The sequence below is a fragment of the Salvelinus namaycush genome, chromosome 14, assembly GCF_016432855.1.
Source record: "Salvelinus namaycush isolate Seneca chromosome 14, SaNama_1.0, whole genome shotgun sequence".
In the NCBI taxonomy this organism is placed as follows: Eukaryota; Metazoa; Chordata; class Actinopteri; order Salmoniformes; family Salmonidae; genus Salvelinus; species Salvelinus namaycush.
Genome location: NC_052320.1, coordinates 8,300,557 through 8,328,532, shown reverse-complemented (window position 1 = coordinate 8,328,532; position 27,976 = coordinate 8,300,557). Strand labels below are relative to the sequence as shown.

At 45.0% G+C, this 27,976-nt stretch overlaps 1 protein-coding gene across 1 annotated transcript; it reads left to right on the top strand.

The window, feature by feature from the left end:
• LOC120058809 (vasopressin V2 receptor-like) lies at nucleotides 1-27,976 on the top strand. The gene is made up of 6 exons (XM_039007542.1): nucleotides 1-387; nucleotides 905-1,150; nucleotides 8,442-8,588; nucleotides 18,252-18,342; nucleotides 18,982-19,131; nucleotides 27,759-27,976. The coding sequence occupies exons 1-6, from the start codon at nucleotides 1-3 to the stop codon at nucleotides 27,974-27,976; spliced, it is 1,239 nt and encodes a 412-aa protein (XP_038863470.1).

Sequence of the window (27,976 nt, the reverse complement as noted above, 5' to 3'; positions counted from 1 at the left end):
ATGGAAAGTATCTCAGAGAAAACGGGTTGGGATGGATTAGGCCACTCCTCTCTGACGTCTGCGACGGCAGGAAGAACCAACCTCACTTCCTCCCTCTTCTCCGACTTCACGTCCCTCAACAGTTCTCATGGAGGCACAGGGTCCTACTATTGGATTATCCCAGAGAACGCCTCAACCACCACGCCCCAAGCCTTACCCCAGCCCAGGGTGAGGGATCTGGGCCTGGCCCGGGCCGAGATAGGGGTGCTGGGCCTGGTACTGGCCCTGACTACCCTGGGTAACGGCTTTGTACTGTGGGTGCTGCTTCGCAGGAGGAAACAAAACGCTCCCATGCACCTGTTCATGGTCAACCTATGTCTTGCTGACCTGGTGGTGGCGCTGTTCCAGGTGAGACTAACACCTCAGGGTATGGAGTCGACTCCAGTTTTCTTGAGATTGATCCCAACCCTGTTCTGGTTGCTAGGCACCACATTGGTGTACTCAACATCAGTAGCCGATGAGTGATCTATGTAATGAGGACATACTGTTACTGTGCAGCTAGCTAGCATGACCACTCTAGTATGTTTACTAATGGCTTTGATTACAACAATATGAATGAGTCAACTATTCCCCAACCCTCTAACGCACTGACATACTGGCTGCCCTTATGTATTGAGTGTGGACCTGTCAAATAAGCACACATTCGCCCACCATTGTGTGGTGGACTGGGCGCAGTTCTCAAAACACAATGGAAATGGCCTGAGCATTCAAATAAATATTATTTGTATTCCATTGCTTTAGGAGCTAGTCTACTCTATTTCTATGTCCACACTAGCATCATGTATTGATTCATGGATTCTAAGTAGTATGCTAGTATCTAACATAGCAAAGTTTAATATCCTCCTGTTTCCTATCCGTCCCTTAGGTACTTCCCCAGCTGGTGTGGGACATCACAGGAAGGTTCCAGGGGCCGGATTTTCTGTGTCGCTCAGTAAAATACCTGCAGATCGTAGGGATGTTCGCGTCCTCCTATATGATCGTTGCCATGACGGTAGATCGGCACTATGCCATCTGCTGCCCACTGCAAGCCTACCGTGGTGGGTCCGTGTCGCGCTGGAACACCCCTATCATGACGGCCTGGGGCCTGGCCCTACTGCTCTCCATACCACAGGTAGGAACGCTATCACTGCCCCCTGACCCTAACCCTGACCCTAACCCTGACCCTAACCCGACCCTAACCCTAACCCCGACCCTAACCCTGACCCTAACCCTAACCCCGACCCTAACCCCGACCCTAACCCCGACCCTAACCCTGACCCTAACTTCATGTCCCCATCCCAGCTCAACCCTAACCCTAGCCCTAACCCTAACCCTAGCTTCATGTCCACATCCCAGCTCAACCCTAACCCTAGCCCTAACCCTAGCTTCATGTCCACATCCCAGCTCAACCCTAACCCTAGCCCTAACCCTAACCCTAGCTTCATGTCCACATCCCAACTCAACCCTAACCCTAGCCCTAACCCTAACCCTAGCTTCATGTCCCCATCCCAGCTCAACCCTAACCCTAGCCCTAACCCTAACCCTAGCTTCATGTCCACATCCCAGCTCAACCCTAACCCTAGCCCTAACCCTAACCCTAGCTTCATGTCCACATCCCAGCTCAACCCTAACCCTAACCCTAGCTTCATGTCCACATCCCAGCTCAACCCTAACCCTAGCCCTAACCCTAACCCTAGCTTCATGTCCACATCCCAGCTCAACCCTAACCCTAGCCCTAACCCTAACCCTAGCTTCATGTCCACATCCCAGCTCAACCCTAACCCTAGCCCTAACCCTAACCCTAGCTTCATGTCCACATCCCAGCTCAACCCTAACCCTAACCCTAGCTTCATGTCCACATCCCAGCTCAACCCTAACCCTAGCCCTAACATGACAGCCTTTGCCCACTTACCGTTGACTTAAGCTTGACCACTTACCGTTGACTTCACCCAACAAACCTCGAGGTAGAGCTGCCCTCAGAACAAGATGGAGGTAAGGCTGCTCTCAGAACAAGATGGAGGTAGAGCTGCTCTCAGAACAAGATGGAGTAGAGCTGCTCTCAGAACAAGATGGAGGTAGAGCTGCTCTCAGAACAAGATGGAGGTAGAGCTGCTCTCAGAACAAGATGGAGGTAGAGCTGCTCTCAGAACAAGATGGAGGTAGAGCTGCTCTCAGAACAAGATGGAGGTAGAGCTGCTCTCAGAACAAGATGGAGTAGAGCTGCTCTCAGAACAAGATGTAGGTAAGGCTGCTCTCAGAACAAGATGGAGGTAGAGCTGCTCTCAGAACAAGATGGAGGTAGAGTTGCACTCAGAACAAGATGTAGGTAGAGCTGCTCTCAGAACAAGATGGAGGTAGAGTTGCACTCAGAACAAGATGGAGGTAGAGCTGCTCTCAGAACAAGATGGAGGTAGAGCTGCTCTCAGAACAAAATGGAGTAGAGCTGCTCTCAGAACAAGATGGAGGTAGAGCTGCTCTCAGAACAAGATGGAGGTAGAGCTGCTCTCAGAACAAAATGGCAGTAGAGCTGCTCTCAGAACAAGATGGAGTAGAGCTGCTCTCAGAACAAGATGTAGGTAAGGCTGCTCTCAGAACAAGATGGAGGTAGAGCTGCTCTCAGAACAAAATGGAAGTAGAGCTGCTCTCAGAACAAGATGGAGTAGAGCTGCTCTCAGAACAAGATGTAGGTAAGGCTGTTCTCAGAACAAGATGGAGGTAGAGCTGCTCTCAGAACAAAATGGCAGTAGAGCTGCTCTCAGAACAAGATGGAGGTAGAGCTGCTCTCAGAACAAGATGGAGGTAGAGCTGCTCTCAGAACAAAATGGCAGTAGAGCTGCTCTCAGAACAAGATGGAGGTAGAGCTGCTCTCAGAACAAGATGGAGGTAGAGTTGCACTCAGAACAAGATGTAGGTAGAGCTGCTCTCAGAACAAGATGGAGGTAGAGTTGCACTCAGAACAAGATGGAGGTAGAGCTGCTCTCAGAACAAGATGGAGGTAGAGCTGCTCTCAGAACAAAATGGCAGTAGAGCTGCTCTCAGAACAAGATGGAGGTAGAGCTGCTCTCAGAACAAAATGGCAGTAGAGCTGCTCTCAGAACAAGATGGAGGTAGAGCTGCTCTCAGAACAAAATGGAGGTAGAGCTGCTCTCAGAACAAGATGGAGGTAGAGTTGCTCTTAGAACAAGATGGAGGTAGAGTTGCACTCAGAACAAGATGGAGGTAGAGCTGCTCTCAGAACAAGATGGAGTAGAGCTGCTCTCAGAACAAGATGGAGGTAGAGCTGCTCTCAGAACAAGATGGAGGTAGAGCTGCTCTCAGAACAAAATGGCAGTAGAGCTGCTCTCAGAACAAGATGGAGGTAGAGCTGCTCTTAGAACAAGATGGAGGTAGAGTTGCACTCAGAACAAGATGGAGGTAGAGCTGCTCTCAGAACAAGATGGAGGTAGAGCTGCTCTCAGAACAAAATGGCAGTAGAGCTGCTCTCAGAACAAGATGGAGGTAGAGCTGCTCTCAGAACAAAATGGCAGTAGAGTTGCACTCAGAACAAGATGGCAGTAGAGCTGCTCTCAGAACAAGATGGAGGTAGAGCTGCTCTCAGAACAAGATGGAGGTAGAGCTGCTCTCAGAACAAGATGGAGGCAGAGCTGCCCTCAGAACAAGATGGAGGTAGAGCTGCCCTCAGAACAAGATGGAGGTAGAGCTGCTCTCAGAACAAGATGGAGGTAGAGCTGCTCTCAGAACAAGATGGAGGTAGAGCTGCTCTCAGAACAAGATGGAGGTAGAGCTGCTCTCAGAACAAGATGGAGGTAGAGCTGCTCTCAGAACAAGATGGAGGTAGAGCTGCCCTCAGAACAAGATAGAATAAATAGAATAGAATAAAAGTTGATTTTCCATCCAGGATGGAAATGTATCATTGGCATCACCTGACATTAAAATAATCACATACACATGCATTCTCACATCACACACATTTAAACCAGTCAGTCCATCATACTGCGTAAACTAAAAACATAGAGGACATTGATACATTCGCTCACAACTGCCTTCACCACTGCTCCAACTGCACTGGATAGATAAGTACATATACCGGTGCAATTTACGCTGCATTTGGTAGTCCTACAGCACAAGCAACAGCACTTGGCCTGAAGCGTCTGCCAGAGGGAAACCTTATGACTTGAGGGTGTAGTAGAGGGTGGGAGGGGTCGCCCACGACAGCCAGTGCCTTCTTTTTGGTTGCCTTGTGGAACAGACTGCTCCACTGTGCCTGTGATCGACCAATTACTTTGCTGGCTGTGTTTACTATTCCAGTCAGTTTGCTTTTGTTCCTCACGCTCAGATGACCATACTGTCATATTGAACATGAGGATGCTCTCCACCAAGCTGCTGTACACCCTCTCAAGAACATCCTGGCTGACCCCGAACCCCTCCGATTTCTGGATTAAAAACAGGCACTGGCAAATGTCTGCATTCTCTTTAAAGCTCAGCTTGTCATTTACATTTAACATTTACATTTAAGTCATTTAGCAGACGCTCTTATCCAGAGCGACTTACAAATTGGTGCATTCACCTTATGACATCCAGTGGAACAGCCACTTTACAATAGTGCATCTAAATCTTTTAAGGGGGGGGGGGGGGGGGGGGTCAGAAGGATTGCTTTATCCTATCCTAGGTATTCCTTAAAGAGGTGGGGTTTCAGGTGTCTCCGGAAGGTGGTGATTGACTCCGCTGTCCTGGCGTCGTGAGGGAGTTTGTTCCACCATTGGGGTGCCAGAGCAGCGAACAGTTTTGACTGGGCTGAGCGGGAACTGTACTTCCTCAGTGGTAGGGAGGCGAGCAGGCCAGAGGTGGATGAACGCAGTGCCCTTGTTTGGGTGTAGGGCCTGATCAGAGCCTGAAGGTACTGAGGTGCCGTTCCCCTCACAGCTCCGTAGGCAAGCACCATGGTCTTGTAGCGGATGCGAGCTTCAACTGGAAGCCAGTGGAGAGAGCGGAGGAGCGGGGTGACGTGAGAGAACTTGGGAAGGTTGAACACCAGACGGGCTGCGGCGTTCTGGATGAGTTGTAGGGGTTTAATGGCACAGGCAGGGAGCCCAGCCAACAGCGAGTTGCAGTAATCCAGACGGGAGATGACAAGTGCCTGGATTAGGACCTGCGCCGCTTCCTGTGTGAGGCAGGGTCGTACTCTGCGGATGTTGTAGAGCATGAACCTACAGGAACGGGTCATCAATTTGTGTCCCTAGGTCTTTGAAACACTCAAACATCTCCACTGGTTGGTCGTTCAGAGAGAGTGGTTGGGACATTGGCAGGTTGTTGCCATTGATGATCAGCTCTGTTGTCTTGTCCACATTGATGTAGCGGGCACTTGACCGGCACCATTCTTGAAGGTCGTTGGCCTGATTAAAATAGCTGTCCCGATCTGACGTAGCATCTTTAAAAAATTGTTTCCTTGGATTTTCATCTCGTTAAAGTAGATAGAGAACAACAACGGTGAAAGGACACAGAGAGGGCCCCATTCCTGAGGAACCTCTGTGGTCAGGGTCAGTTAATCAGAGAGGGCCCCATTCCTGAGGAACCTCTGTGGTCAGGGACAGTTAATCAGAGAGGGCCCCATTCCTGAGGAACCTCTGTGGTCAGGGTCAGTTAATCAGAGAGGGCCCCATTCCTGAGGAACCCCTGTGGTCAGGGTCAGTTAATCAGAGAGGGCCCCATTCCTGAGGAACCTCTGTGGTCAGGGTCAGTTAATCAGAGAGGGCCCCATTCCTGAGGAACCTCTGCGGTCAGGGTCAGTTAATCAGAGAGGGCCCCATTCCTGAGGAACCTCTGTGGTCAGTCAGTTATATAGTCCTTGATCCAACATGTGAGGCCTCCGTTGACATTCAGGTCCAGCAGTCGTTTCAGCAGTGTGTGTATATGCATTGTATTGAAAGCTGAACTAAAATCAATAAATAAAATGTGTGCATACGATTTAGCATGTTGAAGGTGACTAGCCACCATGTTCACCAAGGTCAGGGTAGCATCCTCAGTCCCCCTCTGTGCCTTATAGGCAAACTGTAATGGGTCCAGTTGATCTGCTATGGACAGGGTAAGGTGCTTACTGACAACCCTTCACCATGCATTTGGCCCAAAGGGGCATGAAGGCCACAGGTCGAAAGCCATTTGTTGATTTGGCCCTTGGCTTCTAAGGCACCGGTACAATGGTTGGCACCTTCCAGGAGTTTGGCACTGTGCAGGTGCTCAGCAGGAGTTGAAACAGTTGTGTGAAGACTCCCTTGTAGTTTGTTGGTGCAGACCTTCATTACTTGCCCTGTAGTACGTCTGGGCCCGATGCTTTGTGTGGCTTAATATGTGACAGGCATGAGGCCACCTTGTTCTCTGGTATCTGAACAGGAGAGGAATCGGGGATGCTGTCACATATTTGGTTGACATTCGTCTTTAAAAATCAACGGTGTCAAATCTTCCTTAAGGTCATTTACAAAGGATGTACAGTCTGCAATGTGATTGTTCTCTGTTCTCCTCCTCTCTCCTCCCATCATTGCATTCCTTCCCATGCTTGTCTTGGATTGCCTGTACAGAACCTCTGCTCCACTTTTAGCTTTCCACATGTTTGACCTGAATTCCGTTTCTTTCTCCTTTACAGCATCCGTATCTACTTTCAGGAAAGAAAACTTAATTTCATTTAGGCACATTTTCAATTTCTTAGACACCCTGGGCTTGTTTTGGGGAAATACTCGGACAGTTTTTGTGTTAATGACAGCCTCCTCACAGAACTGGATGTAAGATGTGATACTGTCTGTCAACTCATGGGGATCCCTACAACAGTCAAAGAACCCCCCACAGTCTGTGACATCAAAGCAGTCCTTGAGCTCCTCCCTGCTCTCCTCTTTCCATGCCTGAATGGATTTCTCTACAGATGTTCTGCGTTTCACCGGCTGGCTGTATCTCGATAGGAGATGGATAACGTTATGGTCTGATTTCCTGATGGATGCTCTGCACACTGCCTTGTATGTGTCATCTACGTTGCCACAACACTGTTCCACAATGCGCGTTGAGCGAGTCGGAGAAGTGACGTACTGTTGCAGAGTGGGGAGGTGAGAACGTATTAACATCCCCAAGCACAAATGCTGTCTGGTCAGCCGATCGTGAAATTGAAGCATTGAAACAGTCTGTAATCCTGTCAGCAGCTTCCTTATTGTTAGGTCCAGGCACATACACTATATATACAAAAGTATGTGGACACCCCTTCAAATAAATAGATTTGGCTATTTCTGCCACACGTGTTGCTGACAGGTGTATAAAATCAAGCACACCGCCATGCAATCTCCATAGACAAACATAGCCAGTAGAATGACCTTACTGAAGAGCTCAGTGAGTTTCAACGTGGCACTGTCATAGGATGCTTTCCAACAAGTCAATTTGTCAAATTTCTGCTTTGCTAGAGCTGCTCCGGTCAACTGTAAGTGCTGTTATTGTGAATTAGAAACATCTGGGAGCAACAACGGCTCAGACACGAAGTGGTAGGCCACACAAGCTCACAAAACGGGACCCCCGAGTGCTGAAGCTCGTAGCGTGTAAAAATGATCTGTCCTCAGTTGCAACACTCACTACCGAGTTCTTGTCAGCACAAGAACTGCTTGCCGCCATTGGACTCTGAAGCAGTGGAAATGCATTCTCTGGAGTTATTATTATTTAGTGACCGCACATTTCACAGGGTGATCACTGGGAGCGGGTGATGGCTTTCCCACCCCTGTAGTCTGTCTGTTTCTGACAGCACCTCTTGAGCCTCGTTTCTTCTTAGTTTCCCTTGTTGACTTTGTGAAACAACCATCAGGCAAGGCATTGCTGTTTTGGAGAGTGTGAGCTTTTTCTCTGAAAGAGAGTAGAAACTCACGGGAGTAGTACCTCGGTATAGGCTACCTCAGGTAGTACCTCGGTATAGGCTACCTCAGGTAGTACCTCGGTATAGGCTACCTCAGGTAGTACCTCAGTATAGGCTACCTCAGGTTGTACCTCGGTATAGGCTACCTCAGGTATGCACCAGATAGATGACATGCTGGCTCATTGTGTTTTGCTTTTTGTGTATTTATGTGAATATTGATGTGTACTGTATATTGTTGTGTGTAGTGTATATTGAGGTGTTTTATGTGGATAGATGGGTATACAGGGCTGATCTGTGAAAGAGGCATTGGTCTCAGCATGACTAAAGGTTAAGTAAAAGTCTCAAAGGGACACTTCTGCCCAGACCCCAGAGCCTGCAGTCAAATTCAATGAGTATCATGAGTCCAGTGGAAGTTTCCTAGACAGTATGGCCTCCTGTTCTGTTAGTTAGAAATGTGTTTGGTTTTGACTCCCTCCTCCCTCCCTCCATCCTCCCACCCTCGCCCTCTTCCCTCTCTCCTCAATCTGTCCCGTCCTTCCTCCCTCAGTTCTTCATTTTCTCGCGGTCAGAGGTGTCTCCAGGAGAGTTTGAGTGCTGGGGTTACTTCGCTGAGCAGTGGGGGCTCAAGGCCTACATCACCTGGATGACCCTAGCAGTGTTCTTACTGCCAGCACTAATCATCACCGTCTGCCAGGTACTGTCTACTACTGAAAAAAAAACACGCACGCACACACACACGCACACACACACACACACACACACACACACACACACACACACACACACACACACACACACACACACACACACACACACACACACACACACACACACACACACACACACACACACACACACACACACACAGCCTTAATCATCACTGTCTGCCAGGTACGACAACAAGGACACAACACAGTGTGACGACAGAACAAACCTAGAATAGAAATGAGTCCTTTGCCTTTTTCCCAAGACCCCCAGACACACACACACATTGAGAGGAGCAGCGTCAGCCGTGATGCTCCTGGAGGGTGCCTTGTTCTACGGCACAACCTGGGACCAGAGACCAGCAGCCCTCTTGTTACCAGTCCAGTTCCCATGTTATTATCACCCGCGTCTTAAACTATGGCTTTTTCCCAAAATGCACTCTATTCCTTAAATAGTGCACTATATCAGAGGAGGCTGGTGAGAGGAGCTATAGGAAGACAGGCTCATTGTAATGGCTGGAATGGAATCAATGGAATGGTACCAAACACATCAAACAAATGGAAACATTGATTTCATTCCAGCATTTACATTGAGCCTGCTCCTCCCACTAGCCTCCTCTGCACTACATAGGGAAAAGAGTCCTCTAGGCTACTTGCCACCCCCGAGGCAATAAAATACACAGAATCCAAAAACTGAAGCATGTCAAGCATGAATAAAAGGTGTTCTGTTTTGATGGAGCGGTATTTGGCAGGCGTTGTTGAATAAGCTCCAGGGGGTCAGTTCTATCAGATCAGACTGGACAGGCTCAGTGGCTGATGTTATGTAGCATCCCGTGTTTCCGATGGCCTAATTAACACAGCCCTCTGTAGACTCACTGCTGTGTGGCCAGCCTGTCAGGACACTACCCATCGTGAGGTACCCCACAGGGAACCAGAATGTCAGACAAATTAACCGGAACCCAGCCAAAGATTAAGGACATTGAATTAATTTGTGTTTCATATCAAGTGCAGAACTGGGTTCAAAAATATTATTTTAAATCTTTCATATACTTTGAGTGTTTGATTTAACCTGCCTGGAGTTCCCCAGATCGGTGTGTTTGATTTAACCTGCCTGGAGTTCCCCAGATCAGTGTGTTTGATTTAACCTGCCTGGAGTTCCCCAGATCGGTGTGTTTGATTTAACCTGCCTGGAGTTCCCTAGATCGGTGTGTTTGATTTAACCTGCCTGGAGTTCCCCAGATCGGTGTGTTTGATTTAACCTGCCTGGAGTTCCCCAGATCGGTGTGTTTGATTTAACCTGCCTGGAGTTCCCCAGATCGGTGTGTTTGATTTAACCTGCCTGGAGTTCCCTAGATCGGTGTGTTTGATTTAACCTGCCTGGAGTTCCCTAGTTCGGTGTGTTTGATTTAACCTGCCTGGAGTTCCCCAGATCGGTGTGTTTGATTTAACCTGCCTGGAGTTCCCTAGATCGGTGTGTTTGATTTAACCTGCCTGGAGTTCCCTAGATCGGTGTGTTTGATTTAACCTGCCTGGAGTTCCCCAGATCGGTGTGTTTGATTTAACCTGCCTGGAGTTCCCCAGATCGGTGTGTTTGATTTAACCTGCCTGGAGTTCCCCAGATCAGTGTGTTTGATTTAACCTGCCTGGAGTTCCCCAGATCGGTGTGTTTGATTTAACCTGCCTGGAGTTCCCCAGATCAGTGTGTTTGATTTAACCTGCCTGGAGTTCCCCAGATCAGTGTGTTTGATTTAACCTGCCTGGAGTTCCCCAGATCGGTGTGTTTGATTTAACCTGCCTGGAGTTCCCCAGATCGGTGTGTTTGATTTAACCTGCCTGGAGTTCCCCAGATCGGTGTGTTTGATTTAACCTGCCTGGAGTTCCCCAGATCGGTGTGTTTGATTTAACCTGCCTGGAGTTCCCTAGATCGGTGTGTTTGATTTAACCTGCCTGGAGTTCCCCAGATCGGTGTGTTTGATTTAACCTGCCTGGAGTTCCCCAGATCGGTGTGTTTGATTTAACCTGCCTGGAGTTCCCCAGATCGGTGTGTTTGATTTAACCTGCCTGGAGTTCCCCAGATCGGTGTGTTTGATTTAACCTGCCTGGAGTTCCCCAGATCAGTGTGTTTGATTTAACCTGCCTGGAGTTCCCCAGATCGGTGTGTTTGCCATTCTATCGGTTCCAATGTTCAAATCAAATCAAATGCTATTAGTCACATGCCCTGAATACAATAGGGTGTATACCTTACAGTGAAAAGCCCTGAATACAATAGGGTGTATACCTTACAGTGAAAAGCCCTGAATACAATAGGGTGTATACCTTACAGTGAAAAGCCCTGAATACAATAGGGTGTATACCTTACAGTGAAATGCCCCTAACCGACAGTGCAGTTTAAAAAAATACGGATAAAAATAAGAGATAAAAGTAACAAGTAATTAAAGAGGAACAGTAAAAAATAATAATATATACAGGGGGGGGTGCCGGTACAGAGTCAATGTGCACGTGCACCAGTTAGTTGAGGTAGTATGTACATGTAGGTAAAGTTAATTAAAGTGACTATGCATAGATGACAACAGAGAGTGGCAGTGGTGTGAAGGGGGGGGGGGGGGGGGGGGGGGGGCAATGTGAATAACTGGGTAGCCATTTGACTAGATGTTCAGGAGTCTTATGGCTTGGGGGTGGAAGCTGTTTAGAAGCCTCTTGGACCTAGACTTGGCGCTCCGGTACCGCTTGCTCTGTGGTAGCAGAGAGAACAGTCTATGACTAGGGTGGCTGGAGTCTTTGACAATTTTCAGGGCCTTCCTCTGACACCGCCTGGTATAGAGGTCCTGGATGGCAGGAAGCTTCGCCCCAGTGATGTACTGGGAAGTTCGCACTACCCTGTGTAGTGCCTTGCGGTCGGAGGCCGAGCAGTTGCCATACCAGGCAGTGATGCATCCAGTCAGGATCCTATCGATAGTGCAGCTGTAGAACCTTTTGAGGATCTGAGGACCCATGCCAAATCTTTTCAGTCTCCTGAGGGGGAATAGGTTTTGTCGCACATGCACTATGGTGGTCTGCTTAAAACATGTTGGTATTACAGACTCAGACAGGGAGAGGTTGAAAATGTCACTGAAGACAGTTGCTAGTTGGTCAGCACATGCTCGCAGTACACGTCCTGGTAATCCGTCTGACCCTGCACTCTTGTGAATGTTGACCTGTCTAAAGGTCTTACTCACATCGGCTGCGGAGAGCGTGACCACACAGTCTGCCAGTACAGCTGGTGCTCTCATGCATGTTTCAGTGTTATTTGCCTCGAAGCGAGCATAGAAGTAGTTTAGCTCGTCCGGTAGGCTCGTGTCACTGGGCAGCTCTCGGCTGTGCTTCCCTTTGTAGTCTGTAATGGTTTGCAGGCCCTGCCACATCCGACGAGCGTCAGAGCCGGTGTAGTACGATTCGATCTTATTCCTGTATTGACGCTTTGCCTGTTTGATGGTTCATCGGAGGGCATAGCTGGATTTCTTATAAGCTTCCGGGTTAGAGTCCCGCTCCTTGAAAGCGGCAGCTCTAGCCTTTAGCTCAGTGCGGATGTTGCTTGTAATCCATGGTTTCTGGTTGGGGTATGTACGTACGGTCACTGTGGGGACGACGTCATCGATGCACTTATTGATGAAGCCAATGACAGCTGTGGTGTACTCCTCAATGCCATTGGAGGAATCCCGGAACATATTCCAGTCTGTGCTAACAATCCTGTAGCATGTGCTTCATCTGACCACTTTTTTTACTGATCTAGTCACTGGTGCTTTCTGCTTTAATTTTTGCTTGTAAGCAAGAATCAGGAGGATAGAATTATGGTCAGATTTGCCAAATGGAGGGTGAGGGAGAGCTTTGTGTGCATCTCTCTGTGTGGAGTAAAGGTGGTCCAGAGTTCTTTTCCCTCTGGTTGCACATTTAACATGTTGATAGAAATTAGGTAAAACTGTTCCAGGCAAGCACAATCAAGCACAATCAAGCACAATCAAGCTCAGCTACAGTATTTGAAATTATTTCAAATAGTAGTTGAACCCAGGTCTGATCAAATGATGTCCTTCTTAACCTGTCTAGCCCAGGCGTTCCGCTAGCGGAACTCCTCCCACATTCCACTGAAAAGGCAGAGAGCGAAATTCAAAAAATATTTTTTTGAAATATTTAACTTTCACACATTAACAAGTCCAATACAGCAAATGAAAGATACACATCTTGTGAATCCAGTCAACATGTCCAATTTTTAAAATGTTTTACAGCGAAAACAGCACGTATATTTATGTTAGCTCACCACCAAATACAAAGAAGGACAGACATTTTTCACAGCACAGGTAGCATGCACAAAGCCAACCTAACTAACCAAGAACCAACCAAACTAACCAACAAACAACTTCATCAGATGACAGTCTTATAACATGTTACACAATAAATCTATGTTTTGTTCGAAAAATTTGCATATTTGAGGTATAAATCAGTTTTACATTGCAGCTACCATCACAGCTACCGTCAAAAATAGCACCGAAGCAGCCAGAGCAATTATAGAGACCAATGTGGAATAACTAAATACTCATCATAAAACATTTCTGAAAAATACACAGCGTACAGCAAATGAAAGACACAGATCTTGTGAATCCAGAAAATATTTCAGATTTTCTAAGTGTTTTACAGCGAAAACACAATATAGCGTTATATTAGCTTAGCACAATAGCAAACATTACAACAGCATTGATTCAAGCCAAACATAGCAATAACGTATAAACCACCAAAATATATTAATTTTTTCACTAACCTTCTCAGAATTCTTCAGATGACAGTCCTATAACATCATATTACACAATGCATATAGAGTTTGTTCGAAAATGTGCATATTTAGCGGCACAAATCGTGCTTATACAATGAGAATAGTGTCCATAACGTCAAGCAATCTGTCCGGCGCCATCTTGGAAAGACACCTATTCTTATCAAAAACTATTCATAAACTTGACAAAAAAAATACAGGTTGGACAGCAATTGAAAGACAAATTAGTTCTTAATGCAATCGCTGGGTTAAATTTTTAAAATTAACGTAACTGCGCAATACACCGTGCGATAAAGCAAGGCTACACTGCAAGAAATGGCGTCTCATGCATTTTACTTTTTTCAACAGAACAATGAATTAACAGCATAAAGACTGCTTACTATTAGCTGAGCTTCCATCAGAATCTTGGGCAAGGTGTCCTTTCTTCAAAACAATCGTCTTTTGGCTGAAAGATGTCCTCTTGTCCTGTCGAATTAGCCGCTAACGTTAGCCACCCACTGGAGAGGTGCCCAACTAGTGGAAGCGCGTCACAAAGAAATCCATGAAAATCGCAATAAACTGCTATAAACTGCTATAAGTCGGTTTAAATTAACTACCTTATGATGTCTTTAACACCTATAACGAATAAAAACATGACCGGAGATATAGAACTACTAAAACGAAAGCGTTTGCAGGACGTCATTGTGATGTCTTCTTGCGCCAGGCGCACCGTTGAAAAGGACGGTACTTCCTGTTCCACGGTCTTATATAAGGTCCCAGATTGCGCAATCCACTCCATTCAAATTCTCACCGCTTACTGACATCTAGAGGAAGGCGTATGCAGTGCATGTAGCCCCATAGCTTGCATGGGGACTTATAAACTGACCCTAGAACAGGGATCTCGATTTCTGAAATCTCACTCCCTGACAGGAAATGTGCTGCAGAATGAGTTCTGTTTCACTCAGAGAAATAATTCAAACGGTTTTAGAAACTATAGAGTGTTTTCTATCCAATAGTAATAATAATATGCATATTGTACGAGCAAGAATTGAGTACGAGGCCGTTTAAATTGGGAACGATTTTCCCCCAGAGTGTAAATAGCGCCCCCTATCATCATCAGGTTTTAACGTGGTTTGGCAGGACATTGTTCTAAGACCCAGACCTGGCCTGCTGGAGTCATGTGCTTTTTTTGGAAACAGAATTTAGGACTTTTAATTGAGTTAAAAAGGACAATAAGTCCGTGTTTGGTGTCTGTGTTGGGATGATTGGGTTTAGGAATCTGTTCCAAAATAGTTTTTTATTGTCTATGTACATTTTTTTCTATTAGTTTTAACTATACTGAATAAAAAATATAAATGGAACATGCAACAATTTAAAAGATTTTACTGAGTTACAGTTCATATAAGGAAATTTGTCAATTTAAATAATTTCATTAGGCCTTAATCTATGGATTTCACATGACTTTGCAGGGGCGCAGCCATGGGTGGGTCTGGGAGGGCATAGGCCCACTCACTTGGGAGCCAGGTCCACCCACTGGGGAGCCAGGCTCAGCCAATCAGAATGAGTTTTTCTCCACAAAATGGCTTTATTACAGACAGAAATACTCCTCAGTTTCATCAGCTGTCCGGGTGACTGGTCTCAGATGATCCCGCAGGTGAAGAAGCCTGAAGTGGAGGTCCTGGGCTGGCGTGGTTACACGTGCTCTGCGCTTGTGAGGCCGGTTGGACGTACTACCAAATTCTCTAAAAAGACGTTGGAGGTGGCTTATGGTAGAGAAATTAACATTAAATTATCTGGCAACAGCTCTGGTGGACATTCCTGCAGTCAGCATGCCAATTGCATGCTCCCTCAAAAGTTGAGACATCTGTGGCATTGTGTTCTGTGACAAACTGTACATTTTAGAGTGGCCTTTTATTGTCCCCAGCACAAGGTGCACCTGTGTAATGATGATTCTTGATATGCCACACCTGTCAGGTGGATGGATTATCTTTTTATTTTATTTAACCTTTATTTAACTAGCCAAGTCACTCATATACAATGAAGGCCTCCTGCGGGGGGCGGGGGCTGGGATTAAAAATACAAATACAGGACAAAACACCCATCACGACAAGAGAGACATCACAATACTACATAAAGAGAGACTCCACAACACTACATAAAGAGAGACACCACAACACTACATAAAGAGAGGCACCACAACACTACATAAAGAGAGACACCACAACACTACATAAAGAGAGGCACCACAACACTACATAAAGAGAGACACCACAACACTACATAAATAGAGGCACTACATAAAGAGAGACTCCACAACACTACATAAAGAGAGAGGCACCACAACACTACATAAAGAGAGAGGCACCACAACACTACATAAAGAGAGACACTACATAAAGAGAGACACCACAACACTACATAAAGAGAGGCACCACAACACTACATAAAGAGAGACACCACAACACTACATAAAGAGAGGCACCACAACACTACATAAAGAGAGACACCACAACACTACATAAAGAGAGGCACCACAACACTACATAAAGAGAGACACCACAACACTACATAGAGGCACCACAACACTACATAAAGAGAGACTCCACAACACTACATAAAGAGAGAGGCACCACAACACTACATAAAGAGAGAGGCACCACAACACTACATAAAGAGAGACACTACATAAAGAGAGACACCACAACACTACATAAAGAGAGGCACCACAACACTACATAAAGAGAGACACCACAACACTACATAAAGAGAGACACTACATAAAGAGAGGCACTACATAAAGAGAGACACCACAACACCAGATAAAGAGAGGCACCACAACACTACATAAAGAGAGACACCACAACACTACATAAAGAGAGGCACCACAACACTACATAAAGAGAGGCACCACAACACTACATAAAGAGAGGCACCACAACACTACATAAAGAGAGACACCACAACACTACATGAAGAGAGACACCACAACACTACATAAAGATAGACACCACAACACCACATAAAGAGAGGCACCACAACACTACATAAAGAGAGACACCACAACACTACATAAAGAGAGACACCACAACACCACATAAAGAGAGACACCACAACACCACATAAAGAGAGACACCACAACACTACATAAAGATAGACACTACAACACTACATAAAGAGAGACACCACAACACCACATAAAGAGAGACACCACAACACTACATAAAGAGAGACACCACAACACTACATAAAGAGAGACACCACAACACTACATAAAGAGAGGCACCACAACACTACATAAAGAGAGGCACCACAACACTACATAAAGAGAGGCACCACAACACTACATAAAGAGAGGCACCACAACACTACATAAAGAGAGACACCACAACACCACATAAAGAGAGACACCACAACACTACATAAAGAGAGAGGCACCACAACACTACATAAAGAGAGACACCACAACACTACATAAAGAGAGGCACCACAACACTACATAAAGAGAGACACCACAACACCACATAAAGAGAGACACCACAACACCACATAAAGAGAGACACCACAACACCACATAAAGAGAGACACTACATAAAGAGAGGCACTACATAAAGAGAGACACCACAACACCAGATAAAGAGAGGCACCACAACACTACATAAAGAGAGACACCACAACACTACATAAAGAGAGGCACCACAACACTACATAAAGAGAGGCACCACAACACTACATAAAGAGAGGCACCACAACACTACATAAAGAGAGACACCACAACACTACATGAAGAGAGACACCACAACACTACATAAAGATAGACACCACAACACCACATAAAGAGAGGCACCACAACACTACATAAAGAGAGACACCACAACACTACATAAAGAGAGACACCACAACACCACATAAAGAGAGACACCACAACACCACATAAAGAGAGACACCACAACACTACATAAAGATAGACACTACAACACTACATAAAGAGAGACACCACAACACCACATAAAGAGAGACACCACAACACTACATAAAGAGAGACACCACAACACTACATAAAGAGAGACACCACAACACTACATAAAGAGAGGCACCACAACACTACATAAAGAGAGGCACCACAACACTACATAAAGAGAGGCACCACAACACTACATAAAGAGAGACACCACAACACTACATAAAGAGAGACACCACAACACTACATAAAGAGAGACACCACAACACTACATAAAGAGAGACACCACAACACTACATGAAGAGAGACGCCACAACACCACATAAAGAGAGACACCACAACACTACATAAAGAGAGGCACCACAACACTACATAAAGAGAGACACCACAACACCACATAAAGAGAGACACCACAACACTACATAAAGAGAGAGGCACCACAACACTACATAAAGAGAGACACCACAACACTACATAAAGAGAGACACCACAACACTACATAAAGAGAGGCACCACAACACTACATAAAGAGAGACACCACAACACTACATAAAGAGAGACACCACAACACCACATAAAGAGAGAGGCACCACAACACCAGATAAAGAGAGAGGCACCACAACACTACATAAAGAGAGACACCACAACACTACATAAAGAGAGGCACCACAACACTACATAAAGAGAGACACCACAACACTACATGAAGAGAGACACCACAGCACTACATAAAGAGAGACACCACAACACCACATAAAGAGAGGCACCACAACACTACATAAAGAGAGACACCACAACACTACATGAAGAGAGACACCACAACACCACATAAAGAGAGACACCACAACACTACATGAAGAGAGACACCACAACACTACATGAAGAGAGAGGAGAAATCAATTTTTTATCTCATTCCAGATCCGGATCTTCAGAGAGATTCACAACAACATCTATCTGAAGTCAGAGAGGATGGTGTCAGCAGAGCTCAAGAAGAACAACGCTGTCATCTTCCGCTTCCACAGAGTCAAAAAGGAGGACGGTAGAATGACAAGGGAGCGGGGGAGAGGAGGAGGAGGAGGGGGAAGAGGAGGAGGAGTGGGGAGGGGAGGTGGAGGAGAAGGGGGGAGAGGAGGAGGAGGAGAAGGTGGGAGAGGGGGTGGAGGAGAAGGGGGAAGAGGGGGGAGAGGAGGAGGAGGGGGAAGAGGAGTAGGAGAAGGACAGCTTCTAAAGACTATGAACAACAACCCCTCCAGCTCTCTCTTTACCCCTCTCTCCCCCTTCTCCCCCCTGTCTACAGCTGTGCCCCCATCAGACTGCTATGGCTACCCATCCCCCTGCCCACAGTGCAGCAGCTGTCACAATGACCACACAGCAGCAGCAGTGCAGCAAAACCCCGGCAACACCCCAGATAACCTCCCCCTCCCCTCCAACCCTGGTCTTAGTGACCGAAGGGGCTCCAGTACAGCTGTAGTTCCCAGATCACATGGCTCCCATGGCCCAGTCACCTCTGGTGGATGTAGTGGGGGTTCAGTGCCTCCTAACAATGGTGGCTGCTACTGCCATGAGTCCTACACCTCCTTCGAGCTCCCCTCCTCCGCCCGGCATGTCCCCTCTCCACGCCCCTCCCTGGAGTACCCTCCCCCACCCCCCCTGGCCCTGACGCCCCCCTCCATCTCCAAAGCCATGTCTAAGACGGTGAGGATGACTTTGGTGATAGTGTTGGTGTACACAGTCTGCTGGTCCCCCTTCTTCATCGTCCAGCTTTGGGCTGCCTGGGACCCCAACCCTCCAGATCAAGGTAAGAGGTCTAAGAAGCACACACGAACACACATACAAGGGCTGTGGCAGTCATTACATTTTGTCAGTCGGTGATTGTCAAGGAAATAATTGCCGGTGTCCCGGTAATTGACTGTTAATTAACATAAACACATTTAGCATCTCCTGGCTTCCACGCATAGCCATTGATGTAGACCTTTGGAACATCTACATTTAAAAAAATCTATTTAATATAGCCTACACCGTCACAATAAATCCATTATTTATTTTAGACAGGCCTAAAGAAACATGATATGAATAAAATGTAGTCTATTTCAGAAGAACAGAATAGCATACTTCGTGATTTCCTTATGTTAGGCCCTGATCTGGCTATGCCATATGGCTGTGGGCTACACTAGTTCATTTAGCAGACAAGATTTGCTTATAATTCCGTGGCATTATTTTGTATTATTTTATAGTATGAAGAATACAGTTGAACATAGCTGAATAAAATAGAAAGGATATTTTCTCCAAACGATTTCTGAGGGAGTGTGCACATGCATTTAACAAATTAATAAAGAAACAGGTCCTCCTATATGCTTAAAACCTCTTACAGCTACCCCCCCCCCCCCCCCCCCCCCCCCCCCCCTTCTTTCAATTTCCGCCTGAAGACATACCCAAATCTAATTGCCTCTAGCTCAGGCCCAGGAGCAAGGATATGCATATTCTTGGTACCATTTGAAAGAAAACACTCTGAAGTTTGTGTAAATGTGAATTGAATGTAGGAGAATATAACACAATAGATCTGGTTTAGATAATACAATGAAAAAACCATAAGTTTTTTATTTTTAATTGTTGCATCATCATCTTTAAAACAAACATTCAGATATGAATATGGGGACAATTTCAGTGAAAAACATAAGAGGGCAACAGTACTTGTGCAAAGTTTCAGAATGATAACTTCCAAAATGAGTGTGCTACATGACATTTATCATGAAGTCACCCAGGTATCCCACACAAGTAGCCCAAATGTACCCAAGTGGCCAAATTGGTGAAGGTATACATTTTGAAACAAATAACTATATACAAAATACCAAAATGATATTCTAACACACCCCCCCAAAAAAATGGAGAAAATATTGGAAAAAAAATATGAAGAAAAAATATATATACATTTACAAAATAACATGGGTAACTATTTACACACTTTCAATATTTGGAAGACCCTCAGTCCTCTATCAAATCAAATCAATTTATATAGCCCTCAAGAGTAAAAATGAACAGTTTACCTCTAGATGGCCCGGGAGGTGTGGAGCCAGAGACAGCAGGGGTCCAGCTGGATGAACCAGCTTCAGAGGGGGATGGACACGTTGGGGACGGACACGTTGGCGGCAGACACACGCATCTCGACCATGCTCCCTCTAATCCATAATATGTAGACTGAGTTGAGGAAGCATGCCGCTGGAGGAAGTATAGCCAATGTGTACTTTACACATTTCATTACATTTTTATATATTGCAAATAAAATGTAAAAACAATCACAAATAATATTTTATATTATTAATTTCAAACAATGGCATTAGCATGAGAAGAACTTACCAGTCCAAAACAATGTCCTCTCCGTTCAAAAAATATGCTTCCATTTGAGTCATGGTCGCTAACTGAGTCGTCTTCCAAAAGCATATGTTTCACTTTCACGATCAATTTCCTCTATAATTTTGTCTACATTCGTATATCTAGTCTTAGATTTAGCTTTCCCTGACTTATTCGCCATGATGTTCGATATATAAACATCTGAAGATGCGTGTTACTGAAACAGTGCTGTGAGTAATGAGTATGGCTCCTTCCAGTATGAATCTTCAATGGCGAATGACGGTCTTTACGCCGGAGTTTACTACATGGGTTGGTCTTCCAAAACACAAACATTACATATTGCCGTTTACCTCTGCTCATTGGCTATCTACCCAGCTAGATTTCAAGACGATCAGTGGTCATTGGGTTAAAATACAGTCAATCAACGAAACAGCGGTCATATAATTGGTGCACAATACGGTTTCTTTGGGTCAATACGTCCCGCGAAATGACCCATCAAGTTTGGTTGTGTTACAAACAAACAATTGATTGCAAGGAAACCAAATATGACTGGATAAAGTCAGGTTTAGTCTGTGTATTTACGTCGAATGTTTCGTCGAAAATTCAATGACATGAAATTCAACGAGATAAGCGTTCACAAAATGTTTCGTGTTAGGCTATAAAAATGGATTTAACCGAACAAAATACCATTCATTGTGTAACAATGAGCCTTGGGATTGCAAACAGAGCAAGATCTTCAAAGGTAAATGATTTATTTCATTGCAATCTGCGATTGTTACGCCTTTGCTGGTTGAAAAAGTATTTTGGTATGGGACTCTGTGCTCAGATAATCGCATCGTATTCTTTCGCAGTAAATCCTTTTTTAAATCTGACAACGTAGTTGGATTAGCAAGATTCTAGGCTTTTGAAGCATGTGAGACACTTGTATTTTCAGGAATGTTTAATATGACTATTTGTGGCGATCACCGTATGTTGTCGAATTTAAACCCGCATCCGGTATCCGTAGATCAGAGAAGTTAACTTAGAGTTATTTATGCAACTTTAGTTGTGATTCAAAGGTTGAGCTATATGTTTAGATTTTTTGTACATTCTAAGGCTGCATTTCAAATTATGATTTGATAAAAGTCGCATGAAAGGCATGAGCTCTGCTCTGTTTCTTACGCAGGCTGCACACACTTCATCAGTCTCTCATTCACAATTTGACAAGCACTTGATAATGCCTCGAATTTCCCGGTGGCATCCCCCTTGTGTGGCTGTAATGCCCCCTAATCCATGCCTTTTGCGGACAGTGGCCGTTGTGCCCTGGGCTGAATATAATAATTATAATTCCCTTCTACCGGCTGCGTGCTCTGAAGCACCTTTCACTCACATGGCTCTCTCAGATATCTCAATTATTATTAGCCAATGCCCGTCACGTGATTGGGTCTTTCTCACTGCCCACTCTTTATTTTGTCAGCCAACAGGTGAGTAGGCCTGATGAACAGCAAAAGCACTAGCCTATGTCAATCTACAATTCCCTATAGTATAAAAATCTACCTATTCTATTGGTCAACTTGTCCTTCTGTGTGAGAAATAAATATTCCAAACACTCTGGGACAGTTGTGGGATGTGATAGCAATGAGGCTGATGCAACAGATCAGAAGGTTTAGCTTAAAATGTTGATAAACTATTAAGCTATTTCTTCACATTATAAGAGCAGCAATATGCACACGGCAATAAGGGCGAATGTTCCAAAATTCAATCAATTAGTGGGAAAACACCATTCTTAAAAGTGATCACAAATGCATGTAATGCTTAATTAAAAAGCTTCTTCAGGATCGGTGGGTCCCCTGCGGGACAGTTTAGCTAAAGTAGGCTAATGCGATTAGCATGAGGTTGTAAGTAACAAGAACATTTCCCAGGATATAGACATATCTGATATTGGCAGAAAGCTTTAATTCTTGTTAATCTAACTGCACTGTCCAATTTACAGTAGCTATTACAGTGAAAGAATACCATGCTATTGTTTGATGAGAGTGCACAGTTTTGAACATGAAAAGTTCTTAATTAACAAATTAGGCACATTTGGGCAGTCTTGATACAAAACTTTGAACATAAATACAATGGTTCATTGGATCAGTCTAAAACTTTGCACATACACTGCTGCCATCTAGTGGCCAAAATCTAAATTGCACCTGGGCTGGAATAATACATTATTGCCTTTCTCTTGTATTTCAACAATGATGGTACAAAAAAAATACAAAAAAATGTTGTTTTATCTTTTACCAGATCTAATGTGTTATATTCTCCTACATTCCTTTCACATTTCCACAAACCTCAAAGTGTTCCCTTTCAAATGATGCCAAGAAAATGCATATCCTTTTTTCAGGGCCTGAGCTACAGGCAGTTAGATTTGGGTATGTCATTTTAGGCGAAAATTGAAAAAAAGGGTCTGATCCTTAACATAAAGGTGTATTTTTATGGTGTATTTTCTTCCCCAAACTAGAAACTCACGCCGCCTACGTATACCAGTTAGGCTCTACACCGGTTGTAAAGCGGATAATTGTGCTTCATTTTAAGAAGTTATTTGGCCACTTTAGTTGTGATACAAACCTTATCAAAACATATAGGCCTATGGGCTAGGCTACATGAGGTGTGATACTGACCTTATTAAAACATATAGGCCTATGGGATAGACTACATGAGGTGTGATACTGACCTTATTAAAACATATAGGCCTATGGGCTAGGGTACATGAGGTGTGATACTGACCTTATTAAAACATATAGACCTATGGGCTGGACTACATGAGGTGTGATACTGACCTTATTAAAACATGTAGGCCTATGGGCTGGACTACATGAGGTGTGATACTGACCTTATTAAAACATATAGGCCTATGGGCTGGACTACATGAGGTGTGAAACTGACCTTATTAAAACATATAGGCCTATGGGCTAGGGTACATGAGGTGTGAAACTAACCTTATTAAAACATGTAGGCCTATGGGCTGGACTACATGAGGTGTGATACTGACCTTATTAAAACATATAGGCCTATGGGCTGGACTACATGAGGTGTGAAACTGACCTTATTAAAACATATAGGCCTATGGGCTAGGGTACATGAGGTGTGAAACTAACCTTATTAAAACATATAGGCCTATGGGCTAGGGTACATGAGGTGTGAAACTAACCTTATTAAAACATATAGGCCTATGGGCTAGGGTACATGAGGTGTGCGACTATGATTTTTTTTTATTCTAAAAAAGGCATGCTCTGTTTCTTGCCTTACTGCACACAAGCTGGGCATCATTCACAAGTGACAGGCAAATATTTTCACCGATCAGACTATTCTTGATTTAATCTTGTCTTTACATATACTAAATAATATATGTGTGAAATTAGTTTGGATTTAGAATGGACCATTATCATGCACCTGTCTCGGAACGGGCAGGGGAAAAATACATGTCATCTATGCACTTAAATAGCGAATGGAGGACACTTTTCCCGTGGTTCATTTTTATGCCAGCCAGGTATGCTATACTCCTGTTGTAAAGCAAAGCAACGTGCTTAATATTAGGAAAGTTGAGAAATAAATATAGTCGGCCTAGCCTATAAAAAGCTAATGGGATCCTCCTCTTTTTAATAGAGGCCTTCAAAACTCTGTTTTCTCACGCAAATGAATAGCCTAAAGAAATGATGCGCAACATTAGCTCATGGGCTCTCATTAAATCAAATCAAACTTTATTTGCCACATGCGCCAAATACAAGTGTAGACTTTACTGTGAAATGCTTACTTACAAGCCCTTAACCAACAGTGCAGTTCAAAAAGAAGAAAATATTTATCAAGTAGAATCAAATAAAAAGTAATAATACAAAATAACTCAATAAGAATAACAATAATGAGGCTATATACAGGGGGCCCCGGTACCGAGTCAGTGTGCAGGGGTACAGGCTAGTTGAGGTAATCTGTACATGTAGGTGGGGGCGAAGTGACTATGCATAGGTAACAAACAAACAGCGAGTAGCAGCAGTGTACAAGAAGAGGGGGTGGTCAATAGAAATTGTCCAGTGGCGATTTTTATGAATTGTTCAGCAGTCTAATGGCTTGGGGGTAGAAGCTGCTGAGGAGCCTTTTGGTCCTAGACTTGGCGCTCTGGTACCGCGTGCCGTGCGTTAGCAGAGAAAAGTCTCTGACAATCTTATGGGCTTTCCTCTGACACCACCTATTATATAGGTCCTGGATGGCAGGAAGCTTGGCCCCAGTGATGTACTGGGCCGTTAGCACTACCCTCTGTAGCGCCTTACGGTCAGATGCCGAGCAGTTGCCATACTAGGCGGTGATGCAACCAGTCAGGATGCTCTCGATAGTGCATCTGTAGAACCTTTTGAGGATCTGGGGACCCATGCCAAATCTTTTCAGTCTCCTGAGGGGGAAAAGGTTTTGTCCTGCCCTCTTCACGACTGTCTTGGTATGTTTGGACAATGATAGTTCGTTGGTGATGTGAACATCAAGGAACTTGAAACTCTCGACCCGCTCCACTATATCCCCGTCGATGTTAATGGGGGCCTGTTCGGCCCACCTTTTCCTGTAGTCCCCGATCAGCTCCTTGGTCTTGCTCACATTGAGGGAGAGGTTGTTGTCATGGCACCACACTGCCAGTTCTCTGACCTCCTCCCTATAGGCCGTCTCATGGTTGTCGTATTAAGTGTTTGATTTGATTTTCAATTACGTTTGCATTGATGTCAGAATGATTAGAGGGACAATAGAGTGCCGAATTTGACTGAGGTCATGACCGCCGGTGTGTCGATAATGTGGTCACCGTAACAGCCCTACACATAAACACGTACACACACAGAAACACACACTGAGCACACGGAGCACACTGAGCACACTGAGCTCCTCTGTATGTCCAAAAACACCCTGGAGTTTGCCTTAGATTTCCATACAGAGTGAATTTGATTCCTTTCAACCTCTAGACCCCAAGTCGAAATCTAAGTTTAATTTTGGGAATAAATCTATGGTGAATATAATATTTTAGTCATTGAGGTCAAAATAAATATTATCTTCTCTTCATATCCAGAACAGTGGAGGTTGGTGGGAGGATGTCTCATAATAATATATCTAACGCATGAAAACCAAGTGTTTGGTTATACCTGTCCATTTATCCCATTGCATCCATTACTATGAGCACTTCCTCTGATTCAAAACTATAATTTATGTAACACCACCGTAACATAACTCAACTAGCACTCTGTCAAGTGTTGGAGAGAAAGCCTATGTTGTTGTCCCAGTTTAGCTGGCAGTGCATGGTAAAGCAAAGCAGAGCAAATCAATAAGCCAAGTCATTACTAACAGTACAGCTGCCTTCCAACTTCTAAACGCTGGGTTTCTTTTTTCTTTTCTCATCTGAAGCACAGAACACAGAACACACCTCAGTGTCAGTAAATGACCTGTTTTCATCCCCTGCTGCTCGCACACCCCTTACAGGTGTTCACATTTGTGTCCTAGAGGCAGAGGAGGTCAGTGAAGAGAGGGAGGAGGTCAGTGCAGTGTCCTAGAGAGGGAGGAGGTCAGTGCAGAGAGGGAGGAGGTCAGTGCATAGTGTCCTAGAGGCGGAGGAGGTCAGTGCAGAGATGGAGGAGGTCAGTGCAGTGTCCTAGAGGCAGAGGAGGTCAGTGCAGAGAGGGAGGAGGTCAGTACAGTGTCCTAGAGAGGGAGGAGGTCAGTGCAGAGAGGGAGGAGGTCAGTGCATAGTGTCCTAGAGGCGGAGGAGGTCAGTGCAGAGATGGAGGAGGCCAGTGCAGACTGTCCTAGAGAGGGAGGAGGCCAGTGCAGAGTGTCCTAGAGAGGGAGGAGGCCAGTGCAGAGTGTCCTAGAGAGCGAGAGAGGGAGGAGGCCAGCGCAGATTGTCCAACATAAAAACTGAATATCAGAAGTTAGAAGTGGACAAATTAAATAGGTAAAGTTTCAAGGTTTTTGTTCCAGAAGGAAATTTACAGGACGTGTAATAGAGCCAAAAACTGGGGAATCGTGAACAGTTAGTTTCCGTACTGAATACTGGTACTATTATATATAAATTTTTCTCTGTTGTTCCCAAAGAGAAGTAGGGGATTCATGACCTTTACCTCTCTATTGCGGTGTTCCAAGTGGCACAACTCGTCGATCCTTTTCACGGATGGGCTATTGCAGCAGACGACTGGAGATATATTCAATGTCTGATTTGTTATTGCTACCCATCTACCAATCACGTCCCTTTATGAGCCTTTCGAAAAGCTCCCTGGTCTTTGTAGTTGAATCTGTGCTTGAAATTCAGTGCTTGACTGAGGGACCTTACAGATGTTGTATGTATGGGGGACAGAGGAAGGAGTATTCATTCAAAAATCATGTCAATCCCTATTATTTCACACAGAGTGAGTCCATATAACTTATGTGATTTGTTAAGCCACATGTTACTTCTGAACTACACTGAAGAAAACTAGAAACGCAACATGCATCAATTTCAAAGATTTTGCAGAGTTACAGTTCATATGAGGACATCAGTCAATTGACATGTATTCATTAGGCCCTAATCTATGGACTTGGCAGGGGCGCAGCTATGAGTGGACATGGAGGGCATAGAACCACCCACTTGGGAGTCAGGCACAGCCAATCAGAATGAGTTTTTCCACACAAAAGGGCTTTATTACAGACAGAAATACTCCTCAGCACCCCCCCCCCGACAATCTCACAGGTGAAGAAATCAGATGTGGAGGTCCTGGACTGCCATGGTTACGCGTGATCTGCGGTTGTGAGGCCGGTTGGACGTACTGCCAAATTCTCTAAAATGACTTATGCAATGACTATATTTTTGTTCTTTCATTTCTATTAATTTGTAAAAATGTGTTGTGTTTTCTTTGCACTTTGACATTATGGAGTATTTTGTGTAGATTAATGACAAACAATCAGAATTACATCTGTTTCAATCCCACTTTGTGGCACAACAACATGTGAAAACAGTTCAACTGTAGACTTTCTACAGGCTCTGTACAGTATATGCCTTTGTCTTGCCGTGTGTGGGTGTGTCTTTGCGTCATGTGTCCTCTCTCTATGTAGGCGTGGCGTTCACCATCCTGATGCTGCTGGCCAGTCTGAATTCATGTACCAACCCCTGGATCTACACCTTCTTCAGCAGCTCTGTGTCCAGGGAGCTGCAGGCCCTCCTACGCTGCAGACACAGAGCCTCCCGCAGGGGCTCCATACCTGACGACTCCACCACCACACACACCTCCACCACCACACACACCTCCACCACCAAGGACAGCCTCTACTGA